The sequence below is a fragment of the Cololabis saira genome, chromosome 9, assembly GCF_033807715.1.
Source record: "Cololabis saira isolate AMF1-May2022 chromosome 9, fColSai1.1, whole genome shotgun sequence".
Taxonomy (NCBI): Eukaryota; Metazoa; Chordata; class Actinopteri; order Beloniformes; family Belonidae; genus Cololabis; species Cololabis saira.
In genome coordinates, this window is record NC_084595.1 from 11,044,833 (window position 1) to 11,064,764 (window position 19,932).

A 19,932-nucleotide genomic window follows, 5' to 3' on the forward strand; every position below is an offset into this window, starting at 1 on the left:
ATCATATGGGGACAGATTATTTGTGCTGATTACAAATAATATAATATATTACAAATAATAGCACTGACCAAAACACCTGCAGAAATACTGCAGGAATGGCATAGCAGCAGTTAAATGCAGCCTTCTGTAAGCTTTAAATATCCACTGGGCTTACATCTAATACATCAAAACAACAATAAAAAAACAGTTTTGTGAACTTATCAATATGATTCTGTCCTTATATGCCCTGATAAGTAAAATGGATCACTGCAAAAACTCAAAATCTTAACAAGAATATTTGTCTTATTTCTAGTTAAAATGTCTCAATTTAATAAAAAAATGTCATTACACTTAAAACAAGACTCATCACTGGAAAAAACAACAATTTTCACCTGTTTCAAGTAGATTTTCACTTGAAATAAGTAGAAAAATCTGATTTTTTTGCTTATAATAAGAAGATAAATCCCACTGGCAGATATTCCTACTTATTTCAAGTGAAAATTTACTTGAAACAGGTGAAAATGGTCAAATAAGTTATTTTTCTGGTGTTATTTTTCTGGTGATGACTCTAAATGTTGAAATAGCAGTAATACCACATTCATTGATGAAATGACATGGATATAACTATAAAGGATGGAAAGGGGGGATGGCAGTTTTACAGGGGGGATGATTTGGACCGTTTTTATTTCAGGGGGGATGCCATCCCCTCTCACCCCCCCTCAACTCCAGTACTGGATATAAGATAATTAACCTGATTCTGATCAATAATATACACGCTGTGAGTCCGCCGCGCCGCCAGGGGGCAGCACCACTTTACGTGATGACGTAACCAAACAAACACTGAAGCTGCTGCTCTCTAGCAAACAAAAGAAAAGTCCGGTCGAGAAGTGGAAAATACTGACACAAAAACGTGCTCAAGTCCATTTTCTAAACCACTTTGTCGTTATTTATTAAGTCAACTACTATTTATGAGCCTGCGGGGGGTAATCAGCTCGAGAAAGACGTGACAGAATGACAGGTGAGAGGATTCAGTTTTAACGGAATTAATGATCTTTCTTCCAACAACAGCATCAGATTGTTGGTTTATAATGGTTAAAGTGAAGCTGTAAGTTGTGTTTTTCAGAGGATGCCGTGCTGCTGAATGTACCAGTGATCCGGCAGCTGTACCACTGGGACTGCGGCTTAGCCTGCTCCAGGATGGTCCTCAAGTAAGAACAGCTGCTCTTTTACACCAGAAATACATCATAAATACACTCTTTACACAAGATATCTGACGTTCTAACTGATAAACCTGGATTTGAGTTGATTTATTTTATTTTTGTACATGTAAAAAAAAAAGAAACAACACTTCAAGAGAAGTTTAAGAAAACAAAATAATTTCATCCTTTAACACTTGATATCTTAATATACATGTGCAAAAATGGAGTAGGAAGAAGTGTAAACTTATTTAATCCTACCCCCATTCATTAATAATTTAACCCGTATTTATAAATACTCACACACTGTACTCACACTGCTAAATAACAGTATTACTATTATTATATACTGTAATTATACTCACACAGATACCTATACATACATACACATAGTTGAATATTTCTATATATTTGTACACACATGCCCCTATAAATATTTATATAAATATACTTATTTACACTATACTGTCTCTATTAACTGCATCTGCTCTATATCTATGTATATATATCTACTTACACACACACACACACACATACATACACACACACATATATATATATATATATATATATATATATATATATATATATATATATATATATATATATATATATATATATAATTTCAATTTATATAGGGCTTTTTACCTGAAACGACAGATCTCAGAGCGCTTTACAAAGAAGACTAAGACAAAGCCTAGCTACTGCATAAGATGAAAAGTTGAGGGCAGCAAAAAAATATGTGAATAAAAGGGGTCAAGGGAAGAGTTCAGGGGAAAGCCTGCTTGTAGAAAAGTGTTTTAAGGCCCGTTTTAAAGGACTCCACAGAAGGTGCATTCCTGAGGTAGTCGGGTAGAGAGTTCCATAGGCGTGGGGCGGAGGCAGAGAAGGCACGGTGTCCCATCGTCACGAGCCGTGGAGAGGGGACATGAAGGAGAGTGGCGTGGCTGGAGCGAAGGGTGCGTGCTGGTTATGGACAGTGATTAGATCACTTAGGTAGCTGGGGCTTTTTTGATGGATGGCCTTGAAGGTCAGGAGGTCATATATATATATATATATATATATATATATACACACACACACATGCATACATACACATATAATTAGCTGCCCATTTCTGTACATAAATATAAACAAATCTACCCCTTCACCCAATAGTGTTATATCAGGCCCCTAAAAGCCGCTAAACCCCTTCCTCTTTGTACCTCGTGAAAATCATGTTTTTATACTTGTTTTTAAACTGGTTAATGTTTGGACATTGTTTTAATTCTGACTCCATTCTGTTCCATAGTTTAACTCCACTGACTGATATAGAAAATCTTTTCATTGTTCGTGTTCTGCAAGTCTTAAATTTAGAGAACCCCTTAAATTATACCTCCCCTCTCTGTCATAAAACATTTCCTGTAAGTGAGATGGTAATAAGTTGTTCCTAGCTTTATACCTTTTATTTATTGCAAATACTCACCCATTGAATGTGATCCCTGCAAAACAAAAGGTGGGGCAGAGGGCAGGAAATAGCTGGGAAAGTTGAGGAATGCTTAAAAAAACCGTCAAAGGAAAAAAAAAAACTTTATTTATTTATTTATTGAACAATCTACAACTGAACAGGGTTATTATAAATAGCTAAGGGGCATTATTGGGTATAAAAAAAAAAAAAACAACCTCCCTGACAGGTTTGTGCTCAACTGCATGGGCAAATAGTTCAACAGGTCAATGACAAACTTTCTCAACGTGCAATCACAAGGAATGTCAGAGTTTCGTCTATAGTCCATAATATCATTGAAGGATTCAGAGAATCCGGAGAAAAACGGCTGAAAACCAGGGAATGAATGTCTGTGACCTTTGATGTGCAATAATAATAATAATTATAATAACCACGATCATATGCTGTAACAATGCACCTTGCAATATCCATGTCTACTTCATACTGCTGCATCTTTCATACAAAAAATTGTATATATGTTAATAAGAGCTGTCATTTGCCTATTTGCAATATTTTTTATTCATCCATTATGTGAAATATTCTTTCATCCATTCATGTGCAATTCTCATTCATTCATTCATTCATTCATTTTCATAGTATATATATATATATATATATATACATATATATATATATATATATATATATATATATATATATATATATATATATGTATGTTTCCTGTTTTTTTTACACAGTCTTTACATGTGTGCACTTTTACGGAGCTGCTGCCTAATCTCATTGAATCGTCATAATGATATTAAAGGCTTTCTATTCCATTTACTGTACAGTGAGCAAAAATACCAGTCAAATCCCCTGTCTTGTTTGACCTGACTCGGCCAAATAAACATGATTCTGATTCTGATCTCTTTAGGCCAGTGGTCTTCAACCCTGTCCTGCATGTTTTAGATGTTTCCCTTCATCATCACACCTGATTCTAATTAATGGTCGTCATCAGCATGTCATCAAGTTCTGGACAAGTCTGTTAATGACAGGGTTGTATCTAAAAGAAGGCAACGTTAATGCTGAAGGTTACATACAGGTTATGGAGCAGATTTTTTATTTTTTATTTTTTTCACGAGACTATGTTGATGTTGGGTGAAAAGAGTACCTGACTGGCCTGCAGTCGATACCTGCCCCCCGCTGACAATGTGTGGCCTTTTATGAAGCCCAAAAAGTGACAACAGAGACCCTGGACTGTTGAGCAACTGAAGTTGTACGTGAATGGGACATAATTCCATCTACAAAACCTTTTGAAAAATCCGTGTCCTCAGTTCCTAAGTGCTTGAGAGTCGTTAAAAGGAAAAGCGATGTAACACGGTGGTAAACGCTCCAGTCCCAGTTTTTATGGAATGTTTCGCAGGCATCACATTCAAATTAAGTGACGATTCCCCGCCCAAAAATTGAAGACATTTATCAGTCGGAACATTAGATAGCTTTTCTTTGTTTGTATTCAGATGAATATGGGTTGAAAAAGATTTCTAAATCCGTGTAGTGTTTTTATTTACACGATGTGTTTTATTTACACATTAGAAAATGTCCCAACTTCATTGAAATTGGTATGTGGGTCAATGACGTGACGCCTATATTTTCTGAAAAACTGATTTTTTTTTTTTTTCAATTCAAAAAAGGTTTTGGATGTTTATTGTTTTTATGTTCAATGTCAGCTGTTACAAAGTTGATGCCAGTCTTTTATCAGGCACCATCATATTTTTTGTAACGTTTACCTTTTGTATCGGCAGCTTCTTAATAGCAGCAAAAGGCAATGGGGGGTTCATCCCAGCCAGAGGAATAATTTGTTGCCTCAGAACTACAGGATCTGTTACAAGTCCCCTTTCTGAAAGGGTGTTCAACTCAGGGAGGAACAAATATTGTTCAAAATTGTTATTATTGTTTAAATTATTCAAAGGTTTGTGTAAAGAAGACAAGAGATGTTTATTGTTATTATATTTTTGTTCAGCTGTTGCAAAGTTAAAGTAATAAGTGCAATAAATTTTATATTGGAAAAAAATCGTGAGAATCGTGATCTCAATTCTAAGCAAAAAAATCGTGATTCTCATTTTGTCCAGAATCGTGCAGCCCTAACTCTTGTTTTGAAAACTTTTTTTGAAATCACTCTAAATCAATCAATCAATCTGGCATGATTTCCAAAGTATCTTGTAGTGTGTACGATTGCAACACATTTGTATTTATATTTCCATCATAATATACAAACAAAGTTTGACTGATGTCCATTTTATGAAATATCATGTGGCGCGACCATTAAAAAAACAACAATTTCTGTATAATACTGAAAACTTAAAAAAAAAAAACGTAAAAAAAAGATGTCAAGATGTGAAGGAAATGAATTCATTTTAATATGAATCATGGTTGCACCACATCACATTTTTTAAGGCTAGTGCCAATTCATCTTGGCAAAAAACTAACCAAAATCACTTAATTTAAAATTTTTATATGAATTTATGTGTATACAACATTCTTAATGTTTGAACTACTGCAATAGATATTCTTTTTTTTTTTTTAATTATTTTAAAATTGACCTGTTGAAAATCCTTATTCGTCATTGACCCATGTACTTTAACCAAGACTGAGCATAGTTAAAGAGTAGGTATTGACAGTATCAATATGAACCCTGTAGATACCTCCACACGGTGACTGATGAGGAGTTTCAGAGAGCATGCTGGGAGCTGAAGCTGACACAGAGCGTGTGGACCATTGACCTGGCCTACCTCATGTGGCATCTAGGGCTCAGGCACTGCTTTTGCACGCAGACTCTGGGCGTAGATAAAGGCTTTAAAAATCAGGTACTTTTGCAGAGTCTTAACTTACAATATCATTCCAGCCATGCAAGGATTGCTCCAACTATTTTCATATGTTTTGCAGTCGTTTTATAAAAAGAATTTTGAGACGGAGGAGGACCGAGTGAACGAGCTCTTCCTGAAGGCGGAAAGCAAAGGCGTGTTGGTAAAGAAATGGTGAGTTTTATGCTATTTTTTTGTTTCCACAAAAAATAATTCCAAGCTTTAAACCATGTATGATTTATCTTTTCACAGTTCAGTAACAATTCAGGAAATCCAGTCTCACCTGGAGCAGGGCCACGTTGCCATAGTGCTGGTAAACGCTGTGGTCCTAACGTGTGAACTGTGCTCGGCACCTGTCAAGTACTGTTGCTTCCTGCCAGTGGGCCAGAAGTGTTTCTGCAGGAAGCCAGAGTACCAGGGCCACTTTGTGGTTGTGTCTGGCTTCAGCAGAACCACTGGTGGCATCTACTACAACAACCCTGCATATTCTGACCGTGAGTAATCTGGTTATTCAACTGTAGCATGATTGTATAAAAAAAGTTGGGACAGCGGTGAGCGTCATTCTAAAATCCATCGACAGTCCAGTTTGCAGACCATTTCCACACGTGTCAGGTGATCTGATGAGTATGGCTGTAACAAATAATTGACATAGATGACAAAATTAGTTGCCAATAGGGATGGGTCGTATGGACTAAAAAATGTATCACGATAATTTCTGGCATTTATCCCGATAACGATAAAAATGACGATTAAAAAAATACCAATTCAACTCCATCTTTTTAACTATAAATTTATCACCACATTCAGTCTTTGGAGCCCCCAAAACACTGCTCTAAAAGAATACTAAATGCTACTAAACTACACCAATTATTACACCACTCTGGTGGAGACCTCCAGCAGCTGCTGTTATATATAATAATCTGTTATATATAATAATAAATAATGTAAAATATATAATAAATTACTTGTATTGCCATCCTTTGTCCCTTGTCTGCTCCTCGTCACTCTTTTTAAATCCAAACCAGTTCCAGATAACGGAGCTGGAGCCTCGTTTAACGACGAGCTCCTCGCTCTCAGATCCGCCTTCCGCCATGTTTGTTAAGCCTGATTTATGGTTCTGCGTTAAATCGACGCAGACCCTACGCCGTAGGCTCTGCGTCGATTTAACGCAGAACCATAAATCCGGCTTTACACAAAAACGTCCTCAACGGGAAATTATCGTTTTTACCGCGAGATTAAAAAATTCTTACCGTTGGGAAATTTTTTTGACGGTATATCGTGAACGGTAAAATATCGCCCATTCCTAGTTGCCAACAAATGCAATAATCGATTAGTAGGTTACATCACATGTCTTTTTCATGCTTATAACAGTTCTGAAAGGAATAATGCAGTTCATGTTCCTTTTAATGACATCAATCACATAACAGCTTTAAAAAGTTTAAAAACGCAAATATTTTTGTCTCTGTTGTAGGTGGTGGACACCACATGTTTTCTGACACGTGCTGTATCTGTTGGTGGGAGTGTCTCACCTGTGAGCGCACACATTGACACAGAGCTCTGAGCAGTGCAGAGAGCAGAGACAGGTTGTAAGGTTAAACAATCCCAGGCTAATCTTTAAACCTAATGGCTAAATAAAACGTTTAAGTTATTGTGCAATTCTCTGATTTATGAATTATCTGATTAATACAGTACTGTGTCAGAAAATTAGAATATTGTGATAAAGTGCTTTATTTTCTGTAATGCAATCAAAAAAAAACATTCTGGATTCATTACAAATCAACTGAAATATTACAAGCCTTTTATTATTTTAATATTGCGGATTATGGTTTACAGTTTAAGATTAAGATTCCCAGAATATTCAAATTTTTTGAGATAGGATATTTGAGTTTTCTTAAACTGTAAGCCATGATCAGCAATATTAAAATAATAAAAGGCTTGCAATATTTCAGTTGATTTGTAATGAATCCAGAATGTATGACATTTTTGTTTTTGTAATTGCATTACAGAAAATCACAATATTCTAATTTTCTGAGACAGTCCTGTAGATTCATTATTTCGATAATCAATAGATTAATTAGCAAAGAAAATTGGTATCAGTCCTATTGTTAATGCTAAAAGGCTAGACATTAAATACATTTAAACATTTTCATTTGAACACATTGAAACTTTTGTTACACTTAACATCCACGAGGCTACAGCAACTCAAATGGAAATATTTTGATCCAATATAGATTTTTCAGTCTGTAAACACGTGTATTTAGAAACGTTGCAGCGGCCTACATGTAAGTTATTATAAGAACAATCTGCAGCGACGGTCATTTCCATTGGTGTTTTGAACCTGTTTTCACGAGTGTGTGTCTGTGTACGTATTCAGTGAGCATAGATTGCTGTGAGTTACTTATTTACTGTGATGTCATGTGGATGGTTTGGTTATTAAACGGTTTGGGAACAAATGTAAGAAAGTGTGGGTGTAAAGGTGTAATACACCCGGGATGCATTGAGTTTGAACCACCTGGACTACATTGGGAGGTGAAAAACATTCACACAACCTGAGGAAGTGTAACTAGTTGAAGTCTTTTTGTTTTTAAGTAAAACAGTTAGCTTTTCTTTAGCTTTTAATTCATATACCTTTCATTGAAAAGTAAATCATTTTAAAAATGTTTCTTTTTAAAGCAGCATCATCTTGATTTTCAAAGCAGCATGTTTGTATTTGAGGTGACAAAATATGAGCCCACCTGCCTCCTCAGATGATTTATTCAATAACAGTTCCATGGCTTTAACCCATCAAATAATTTTGTTCGATATATATATTTAAAAAACGCATAACATGTAAGACCTAAATATTTTATAGAATTTAACCTGTAAGCAATATATATTTATACTTCTTCTTTATCACAGTCCAAACACATGCGCACTGATGCAGGTTAAAGACGATTCAGCATCACTGGTTAACCAAACATGCAGGTTTTGGGTCTGTGGGAGGAAGAAGCTTCTCTCTACGAGGCGGACTATTGTATGTTCTCTTTAATTCCTGTTTATAATGATAATTTATACATTCCTTCAGAAGGTTGTGGATAATGAAATTTTCTGTCCTTCAGGAAACGTATTGTCACTTTTTTTCTTCTGCTTCTTTTCAAAGCTGACATTTTTCTGAGGCGTAAATTTTGTCTGTGAAATCCTTTGTCCAAACAACACAAAGATACGGTCCAAAAGCTTCCCATTCTGTTTAGGCGATAGTCCTCATCTTGACCCAACTCCACCCTCCTCTGTGAAGTTCTCTCTAAACATGTTGCTTTTGAGACTAGGTGTTTAATTTGTTGTTGTAGAGGAGATTTTCAACCAATCACGTTGTTGCAGATGAAGAAAGTACAACAGAAATACCAGGCTTTCCTGTGTGAGCGTGACGACTGTGTCCGTGTGTGTTGTCAGGTGTGTGCTGCACCAGCGTCAGCAACTTTGAAGAGGCCAGGCGGAGCTACGGAACAGACGAGGACATCCTCTTCATCTTCAAAGACAGTTGATGGACACTGACCATAATTGTGGATTTCTTCACAATAGAAACAAGACAGTTCTTCGGTTCAGAGGCGCCTCCTCATGTCTGCCATCTGAGTTCCCAAGGCACTATTCACGTCAACACAAACCAATACTACTTGATTTTGAAAGTGAAAAAGTTACAAAAAAAAAAAAAAGATTTGACTATTTTTCTATATATTTTTTTCCTTGAGATGAACAGATTCAAATGGGTTTTGGGTGAATTTCAATGACTGTGGTTGTACACACGTTTGATCAGTTGAACTGAGGAATTCAGACCTGTGTGGACGGAAACTTGGGAACCATAAGCCAGAATATGAACGGTCTGGACCTAATGCACACGTAATTCAGGGCTCATGCTGATAACACATTATTGTGCATTTGATGTATTTGTCGTGTCCAGTGTTGATGTGTAGCTGCCCATCTTCGGTCCACTGCCTCGTCTCTCCCTGCCTTTTGAAAGCCTACACAGCTCACTGTTGATTCGGAGGATTCCACCAGCAGGGAACGCAGGACGCGGTGGCGCTACGAGTCTCAGGTCATCCATACGTGGAAGTGTGACGGTGCTGGGGGAATGCAATAATTTTCTGAGGCAATCACTACGCCAGCAGGAGAACATGAACAGTCGGTGAAACACGAGGTCATCTGTTTCATTCACATCACTACAAATAAAAACAGCACAACGTCTTTTGCTCCAATACCATGGAAACGGGCAGGACAGATGGATTCATTGATGGTCATATGGATATATTTTTGGTAATGTCCTCCATTGTTTCAGTCTTATTTTTAAAAAATGCTAATATGTACATGTTTTTTGCACTATGCTTTTCATACCAGGAGGAATTGTGTTATTTAAATGAAATGCTTCTCTAGGTCTAAGAAATTTCACCTCCCACTGGCTGTGCTTTATGATGAAAAAAGTGGCACATTTTAAACTTTTTTTTTTTAACATAACTGCATTTATTAGATGTAATTAAAATACTTGAACATTTGCTGGATCCTTATTTTTCTCTCATTGAGCCTGAGCATGAATTCTTTATATTTTCTACAGAGACTTAAATAAGACTCAAATATGATTTGGATTTTATTTCCTAAAGCGTTGCTGAGGTTGAGATTGTATATACCAACTAATTAGCCCTCATTTTTCTAACTAATTTATGAATTCACAAGTGTTTATAAAACATTAAAATTTCTTACTGAGTAAATTCTGTACTTGCTGATTCCCAAACCACTTGTCGAAGTTGTTTAATGGATGGATTATTAACTGCCCTCCTTTGGGATGATTCATGCAACTGAGTTAATAAACCAGGACTTCAGCTGCTTTATCCAGTAAATGTAATATATTTTATTTTTTAATGTGGAACAGGTTCTACTCCTTCACTATTTTGGGTTTGAAGTCGTGTCTGACGGCCTCGGTGAGCTCTGCTGCATACTCAGGGTACCGGCCAGTCATCTGCACAAAAGAGCACAGTTAACAAGTTAATCTAGTCAATAAAGTGAACCACAATCACGTCAGGAATAAATAAACACACTGTAGTCATACTATGACCTAAGACGATGTCTCAAAACTATCTAGCAATTAATCAGAGGTGTCAAGTAACGAAGTACAAATACTTTGTTACCTTACTTAGTAGAAATGTTGGTTATCTATACTTCACTGGAGTCATTATTTTTCAGACGACTTTTTACTTTTACTCCTTACATTTTCACGCAATTATCTGTACTTTTTACTCCTTACATTTTAAAAACAGCCTTGTTACTCTATTTCATTTCAGCCTTTAAAAAAAAGTTATCCAGTTAAATTGCGCCATCCATGTGAATTTGGTTGTGGTTGTTTCAGATGTTCTTGTCCAGTTTTGTTCTTACATCCGTTGCCCTCAGATTCCTGCAACTAAACTTGGATGTACATTCCAATAAAGGTTAGGATAAATGATAACATGCCTCTGAAGTTTGACTTTTTGCACCATTACAATACTTATAGGCAACTAGTCATCATATCTCCTGCTCTCTGAAACACATGTTAATGCTCAATAGTACACATATATGGTTCTTTAATATATTTGTATTATACTAAGATGCATTCATTTTCAATGGCTTTTGTCCTTAATGTCTTTTTTCCCCCTTACATTACTTTTATACTTTAAGTAGTTTTGAAACCAGTACTTTTATACTTTTACTTGAGTAAAAAACTTGAGTTGATACTTCAACTTCTACAGGAGTATTTTTAAACTCTAGTATCTATACTTCTACCTGAGTAATGAATGTGAATACTTTTGACACCTCTGCAATTAATTCACTATAAAAATGCCATAGGCTGCATATAAAGACTCAAAAAATTTGAGAGGGGAGAATTTGCAGAACTCACTTTAAAACTCCATTTGTCACTGATTTGTCTGTTCAGGTTCAGGTCCATTTCTACCACCAGCAGTCCGTCCTGGGTCCTGGAGAGCCCCGGGGTGCGGCTGCCGTCCGGGCCAGCCACATAACTGGACCCGTAGAAATGTCCAAAGTCATTGTGAGCTGCAAAAGTCAGCAGAGCCGTTAGTGACTGGACAGAAAAACTACTCTCCACTGCACCTTACTGCTCTTGCCATTACCACTTCCTCTCATTCAGCTTATAAGCAGAAGTAAACTCAGGTTTAGATTTGACTGACTCCACTTCAGGTTGCTTTAATTGTTAAAATGACAACATACATGATAAAATGCTGAATTTTAAGAAGAAAAAAAAATCCCAACCTTTCTTTCCATCACCCGATGTGAATTCATTTTTGAAATGTTCCTGTAAAAACATTGTTTTATTTATTTATTAATTTTTTACATGACTTGTTAATTTTGTCATTACTGATGACCGTGTTATGGCCTGCGTGGCAGCAGTGGACTGACTCACCGTCCCCACGCGATTGATGCCACAGGTAAAACAGTGGTTAGCGATCGCTGCGTTTCTGGCCTCGATGGACCACATGGGTTCGCTGCAGGAAAGAGGCAACGTCATTGCTTATGTGTAAACAGTATAAACATACCATGGTATATGAACTAGGCCTGTGTTGAAAAAATCGATTTTCCGATTCTAAATCGATTCTCATATTAATTCCTAAAAATCGAGTCTTATGTCTAAAGATCGATTTTTTTTTTAAATTTATTTTATTTATTTTTTTCATCATTACATTTTCACCCGGTGAACTTTAATCCCAGTAGTCGGACACAGTTTGTCATGACACTTCTGAAAAATGCCAGGTGCTTCATTGGCAATATGTGTGTGGTGACAGAATAAATTAGAAAAGCTAAAATTATTTGTTTGCTGCATGAACTGTTGCAATTTCTTTCTTTTTTTGCACTTGAAATGGATATTGAAAGGCCTGTTTGAGTTATTTATTTCTTGGTTATTTCACAATAATTATTGTGAAATTATTATTTCACTAGTTATTTTACAGTCATATAATTCAGGCAACAGCTCAAAAAACATTTTAAGTAACACTAAACCAAATCAATAAGGGATTGAATCAAATCGGATCTAATCAAATCTGATAATCGATTCTGAATCTTAAGAATCGGAATCGAATCGATTCTTGACATTTGAATCGATCCCCAGCCCTAATATGAACGTCAACATTTCTGCAATAAAAAAATAAATAAGAGGAGATTCTCATTTGATCCCTGACCTTCATTAAATCATAAGACAATACTTTCAAATATTAAAAACAATACAGAGGTAAAAAGTAGGAAAAGCCATTTAAAGATAAACTGCTTTCACGTAACCGTTTCATCTGTAAATTACAATGTCAGGTTCAGGCTTGAAAGACCAAAATAGTCCTCCTAGGACAGGATTTTCCCTGAATCCTCATTAAGAAATAGAATAAACATAAATGGGTGACCCGCCACTGACCTGAGCGCTCCAACCGTAGCAGAGGGGTTGAAGATGATCTCAGCTCCGTTCATAGAATACATGAACCAGTTGAGGGGATGATGGCGCCCGTAGCAGATATTCACAGCAATCTTCCCAAACTGCGTCTGGAACACTGTGTGACCCGTGTCGCCCTCCATATAATACGTGGACTGAATGTAAAGAAGAAAACAGAGCGATGGAAGTGGTTTTTTCTAATCTCAGACATCTGCGATGGATCTAATAGTTCCCCCTGCTAACCTCGTTAAAGTCTCCGATCCTGGGAATATGATTCTTCCTGCTCTTTCCCAGCACATTTCCAGAGTTGGAGATGACCACCGCTGTGTTCCACAGCGTGTTGTGAAGCTCATCTCTCTCCAGAATTGGGGAAACCACGACCATGTTGTATTTTTTGGCAAACTGACGGCAGAATCAGAGAATAGTTGGGCTTGTGCAGTAAATTGTGCAGTATTTGCCTTTTTCTTCTTCTACTTTTTTACCTCTTGGCAGAAACGTGTGGTGTGTCCCTCCTCTGCAGACTCTGCAAACTCTGTCCACGGATCTTTCTCACGGGTGCAGAAAGCGAAGGGCATGGCTGTGAAGAGAAGAACCTCAGTACGTCTGTTCTACCGTCTCATTTCTAATGTGTAATAGATTTAGGCCCAATCCCAATACTCCCCCTACTTTCTTTCACTAGCCCTACTTTCTACCACTAGCCCTCCCTCACTCTCACTACCCTTAAAAAAGAAGGGACAGATTTTAGGGCACTTGAAATCTTCCCAGGGCCCTGTCCCAATACTCCCACTACTCCTACTTTCAGCACCACCCTTAAAATCAGGAAGCTGAGAGCCAAAAGCTGTTTTAATTTCAGCTGTAGCGCTGTTAATATGCCACTTTATTAAGTTTTCATATTTTTTCAGGCGTAAAAGTAACCGTTAAGATCCCCAACCTGGGCTCAGTTTATCCAGATAACGCCTGTTAAGAAATTTGATCTGATGTTTTCGGAGCTCGAAGCAGCAGCAGCCGGAGTACAGACGTGATCGCCCTGCGCCTTCGTCCCGGGGGAGAAACCTGCAGCTCTGTGGAGAATTACCGCTGGCTGAAATAAATCATTTAGGAAGATAAATTTTGGTTTAATAGATGAAATCTAACAGTTGTAGCTACGCCTGTTAAGAAATTTGCTCCGAAAATGTCCAGATTTCTGCCTGCTGGCTCCGGAGCTGATTTATGGTCCGCGTTAAATCGACGCAGAGCCTACGGCGTAGGGTGCGGCGTAGGGTGCGGCGTAGGGTACGGCGTACGGCACGCGTCGCCGCGTTACACCAATGCAGAGCCTACGGCGTAGGTTACGTAACCTACGCCGTAGGCTCTGCGTTGGTGTAACGCGGAACCATAAATCAGCCTTTATTCTGGCGTGATCTTCGGCAAACGGGCAAACGAGTGATTATATACATTCACTGAGTGAATATTATGAAAGTAAAATATATATTTCTCACTAGAAATGTAATCAAAATGCATTTTTATGCAGAAACTAACTCAAAATATTGATTTTATTCACTAAAAAATAAGAAATGTCCGCCATGTTTTTTTTTTTGTATTCAGTCCGCAAATGACGACGAAAAGCATTCTGGGAAATGTTTCTGTCCCTAGATCAAACTAGTGAGCTTGGGAAATCCCTCGATCCGTAGGGACAGATTCATAGCCACTACACTTGTTTTCTTCACTCCCCCTAGTTGGAAAGAGGAATTGGGACACCACTACCCTCACGGGAACGCGCAAAATTTAGGGGTAGGGATGAAAACTAGGGGTAGTGATAGTATTGGGACAGGGCCTTAAACTCTTATGGCTCGTGAAAGCACTCACTCCAGGATTCCTGAAAGCAGATGATGTTTACACCACACATGGCAGCCACCTCTGCAATTTCCCTGACGCGGCTGTGCATGGCATTAACCTGTGAAGGGACAGAGTTTGACGTGCAAGACCTTTTCTTGTAACTTTTCACATGTCTGTTTCTGGGTTTCATTGCTTGTGTGGTGTAACGTCTGCTGACCTGGTCCAGGATCGGGGCATCAGTGGGCAGGACAATCTGATGCTGAACCAGTCCCACTCGGATCCTTCTGGGTGGTCTGAGTTGTTCTTCTGAAGCATCAAACTTGTAACCCTTCAGCTCAAAGTGGCGCTCAGAAGCTGCTTCCACAGCACAGGCTGGGAGGTCCAGTTTCCTGGGAGAGCAGATTATTCATCAGAGTTCACAACAAAGGCGTCTAATCATTAATACTGATTTATTCATTTACTTATCTTATCAATGTTTAATGTGTGTGACAAAAAAAACGACCTAGAAAATGTCCCATTCTACTTCTAAAATGTGATGATTTCTTTAACAGATCCCATTTGAGTTAAGACCGCTGGTTTGACAGAACAACGATAGCAATCTAATCAGGTCAACATACAATCCCTCTTATCTTAGCAAACATTTAGCAATGGAACTTGAATGAATGGAAACATATTTAGAATAATCTACCGATTAATTTGTGAGCAGGCAGCCGTCCCACTAATTTTACATCTTATGCAGGGCAATGTTCCTCTTCATGTGTAACTGAAAATGAGAGATCTCTAATAGACCAAGGATTGGTATCAGTAATAGACGATGGATGAAAGCATGGTGGTGGGAGGGTCATGCTAAGTTATGCCATGTCTTAACTTTTTATCCCTTTTATCTCTTATCTTGATTTTCATATTTCTGTTTCTTTTTTATTATCAAACTGTAGCACTTTGAGATTTTCAGTAATGTAAAGTGCATTATTAATACAATTTATTATTATTATTATTATTATTATTATTATTATTATATATATATTATATTATTATTATTATTATTATTATTATTATTATTATTATTATTATAATAATTCCATAGATAATGGAATTATTATTATTATTATCATCATTATTATTATTATTATTATTATTATTATTATTATTATTATTATTATTATTATTATTATTATTATTATTATTATTATTATTATTAAGCAACTTTGTGGAAATCTGAACACAAACATTTAGAAACACCCGCCAGACAATCTGATGGAGCTGTACGGGGTCATCTCTGAAGTCCGGGATGAATATATCCCAAAGACTTTGTACTCTGAAAACACAACATTACTTATTTTCACCTTTCTACAATCAATAATTGTGTATATTACATTGTGTTTTCCCAAATTGATTACCCACATTGCAGCAGTGGGACTTTAAAAGCTAGTAACCTTACTACAACTACCAAAACCTATCTTTGACTTTTAATAAATGTGTCCTCTGTGACATTGATGGTTAAAACGTGTCGTCAGAACATCAATAGTCATCTATTTAAGCAGTCACCCCACTTTTACACTCATATGAATGTAAGACCCTACGGAAGAGTTTTAGGGCCATGCAGGAGAAAAAATATTTGAGAGGGGAAGATTTTTTTTTGTTGAATGTTGAAATACAATTTCGAGAAAAAAGTCGAAATTTCGTGAATAAACTCGAAATTTCGAGGATAAAGTTGACATTTCGAGAATAAAGTTGAAATACATTTAAACTTTTTTCTCGACATTTTGACTTTTTTCTCGAAATTGTACTTCAACATTAATCTCAACATTTTGACTTTTTTCTCGACATTTTGACTTTTTTCTCAACATTTCGACTTTTTTCTCGACATTTTGACTTTTTTCTCGAAATTATACTTCAACATTAATCTCGACATTTCGACTTTTTTCTCGACATTCTGACTTTTTTCTCGAAGTGCATTATGGAAAAAAAATCTTCCTCCTCTAAAATATTATTTGTATTTTTCTCCTGCCTGGCCCTAATACTCTCCCATAAAAACCCTGATTGGACACAAACAGTGTTTATTTGACACGGATGAACTAACCCTGCACTCAATCTGCCGACCAAAGTCCACTGAGCAGCACAATAATTTACCAGAGACAAATAGAGGATTAAAAAGCGAGATAAAGCGAAGCTTTACGAGTCTGATTCACTGCACATAAATCAGGGGAGGAAAAACAACTTCTACTCACTTGGTTTCCTTCCCGAAGAGGATGCGTTTGACCTGCGCCAGCTCGGCCTCTGGCAGGTGCGTCTCCAGGGATTTCTCCAGCGATTCAAACTCACCCGAGGACATTTTTGCGGGTTCTGACTCGGACTTGTCCGACAGAGGAAAGCTCTCCTTCTCCTGCTCGCTGCCTGAGTGCAGGTTTGACCTGTTTTATGTAATCCAGCTCTAAGAGGGGCCTCCAGCTGATAAACAAGGAAGTTGAACATTGAGCTGAGTTTACCCCCCCTCCCCCCCCCCCCCCCCCACACACACACACACACACACACACACACACACACCTCCCCCCTAGCAGCCCATCTATCAGCTCCATTATTTATCTTATTATTTATCTTATTTATATTATTTATTCAAAAGTTGCCCCAGTTTCTGCGGTATTGATTAAATGTCTGACATACATGCTGATTGTTGGTCTTGTTCCATTCACGCAGAGATTTCTCCACATTATCTGAGTCAAAGGCAAGACAAGACAAGGCAATTTCTATTGCACAATTCAACAACAGAGTGATTCACAGTGGTTTACAAAGACATTAAGATATGCGAATAAAGCACGATTTAAAATATATACTACTACTACTACTACTACTACTACTACTAATAATAATAATAATAATAATAATAATAATAATAATATAGGCATATTAGGTATAAATAGATCACATAAAATAAAATAAAAAAACATAATAAGATTTACAGGATTCAACCCTGAGGACTCTAACCCACACAAAATTTACAAGATTTAGAATATGATGAAGTTTGTAAACTCAAATTTAAAAGTACCAGTGTAGAAAAGAGTTAAAAAGCAATAATGTCAACAAAGACAAACAGACATCACTTAAGAAGAATTAACAAATGAGTTTCAAGAAATAAAGGTTGCAATGCATTATGGGTGATTACTGAAATGCTGCAGTAAATAAAAAGGTTTTCAACCTTGATTTGAAACAGTTTCAGCAGCCCTGATGCATTCTGTTCCACAGGTGAGGAGCATAAAAGCTGAAAGCTGCCTCAGTGTTTGTTTCTAACACTGACGGCCTGAGGGTTCTGGTTGGTTCATAATGGACCAGGAGATCAGAGCTGTATTTTGGTCCGAGACCATTCAGAGATTTATAAACCAGCAGCTGGATTTAACATCTGTTCTGTGACAGACAGGAAGGCTGTGTAGAGAACAGAATGCATGAATTATTGTTGTTTTTGTTAAAGATATCAGAAACATTGTTTTGCATATCACAGTTCTGTATTATATATGTCTCTCTTCAAAAATATCATAATGAAGCTGTAATTTAGTTTTCCGTCACCTGCGTTCAGCTTTTCAACACTCTCTTTTCAGTTCCGACCCGGGGAAACAGTACCAATAATACTAATAATTTGACCAGTGAATTTATCAATAAGCTCATTAACTGAAGGTGAGTGGGGGAGACATGAGGAGGATCTGAATAAACATTTCTCTGGTATTTTCATCTACCGCGTCTTGATCTCTGTCTGGAAACCTCTGACGTCAATAAAACTCTCAGAGAAAACACAAGAATGGTCAGACAGAGCAACATCTGTCATCATAACCTTACAGATGTTCAGACCTGTGGACATTATTAGGTCAAGTCAATGTTCTTTGTTGTGCGTTTCTTCCATCACATGTTGAGTCAGTCCAAACTTATCAAAAACACAACACAATTACTTTGTCTACATGTCCTCAGGGTTGTCAACATGGATGTTAAAATCCCCAACAACAATTACACAATCAAAATCACCACATGACAGACAGCAAAGAAGGTTCCCGGTACTTAGGTGGCCTGTAGACGTTGAGTAACAAGACACAGGATGAGGATTTCCACTGAAGAGCCACATATTCAAATGAAGCATATAGGTCATGAGACATTCACTCACATTGAAGGAGTCACTAAACGTATCCTTTCTTATTCTGTCTACATACTTTATTCTGTGGCTACATAACACTTATGATCCAGGTTCTGCTTGTTTATGTTTTGTTCGTGTAATAATTGCTCGGGGGTCATGTTCTGGGTCTGTGGAAAGTGTGTAGACACAATTTGTACTGTAATAGATGCAGAGGTGGACAGAGTACTCGACCCCAGTACTTGAGTAAGAGTACAAATACTACTGGTCAAAATTTACTCCGTTACAAGTAAAAGTAGCTCAGTCAAAATATTACTCGAGTAATAGTAGAAAAGTACTTGCTTTTAAAGGTACTTAAGTATCCAAAAGTAAAAGCTTTTAAATTTACTTTAAGTAAAAGTAAGAGTAAGAGTAAATTTCTTATTTTCCACATCAGTAAATTACTATATTTTTTAATTTTAATTTAATTTCTTAATATTGTCTGTGGTTTGTCTGTGCCCTCGTTTTTTACTCGGTCCAACTCAAACATTGAGTTAAGATGCGGCCAAGGATTTTGTGAAAGTCCCTGCTCCGAGTCCGGCTCATTATCAGACTCAGACGACTCAGCGGATTGTCTTTCTTCTCCTGACGCAGGCGTAGCCATTGATGCGGCTCTGTCTCGACTTGTTGCGGCTATGTCTTGGCAAACGCAGGCTACTTTGGCGGTATCGTTTTGAGGAGGCTTGACTTATTTCCGCTTTACGTACATCCCAGTGGAGAGCGTGCACTGTGATAGGTCTCCTCCTTTGACAAAAACAGCTTGTGTCCAATAGGATTTTAGGGAAGAAGAAAAAAGAGCAGACCTGAAAGTAACGAGTACTTTTCAGCCTTCCTAGAAATTTACTCGAGTAAAAGTAAAAAATATTTGTCTTGGAAATGTATTCAAGTAAGAGTAATAAGTACCAAAGAAATCTAATACTCAAGTAAAGTACAAATCCTCTGGATATGTACTTAAGTACAGTACTCAAGTAAATTTACTCCGTTACTGTCCACCACTGAATAGATGGTATATACAGATATGTAGATAAAATCAAATTGAATTCAAGGATTGAACCATAAATCCACTTTTTTTCATGCCA

General features: G+C 37.1%; 2 protein-coding genes across 2 annotated transcripts; one reads left to right on the forward strand and one right to left on the reverse strand.

Annotated features, from left to right (window-relative positions):
- The first annotated feature begins 803 nt into the window (after nt 1-803).
- On the forward strand, nt 804-10,127 carry gucd1 (guanylyl cyclase domain containing 1). The gene is made up of 6 exons (XM_061730457.1): nt 804-997; nt 1,103-1,187; nt 5,297-5,462; nt 5,542-5,633; nt 5,712-5,953; nt 8,889-10,127. Exons 1-6 carry the CDS (start codon nt 991-993, stop codon nt 8,978-8,980), a joined length of 684 nt encoding a protein of 227 aa, XP_061586441.1. The 5' UTR covers nt 804-990; the 3' UTR covers nt 8,981-10,127.
- On the reverse strand, nt 9,971-17,144 carry upb1 (ureidopropionase, beta). Its single transcript, XM_061730456.1, has 10 exons — nt 16,932-17,144; nt 14,921-15,092; nt 14,734-14,821; nt 13,371-13,465; nt 13,132-13,290; nt 12,874-13,043; nt 11,878-11,959; nt 11,727-11,769; nt 11,356-11,510; nt 9,971-10,443 (listed from the first exon to the last, which is right to left on the reverse strand). The coding sequence occupies exons 1-10, from the start codon at nt 17,033-17,035 to the stop codon at nt 10,360-10,362; spliced, it is 1,152 nt and encodes a 383-aa protein (XP_061586440.1). The 5' UTR covers nt 17,036-17,144; the 3' UTR covers nt 9,971-10,359.
- Between the last annotated feature and the right edge of the window lie 2,788 nt (nt 17,145-19,932).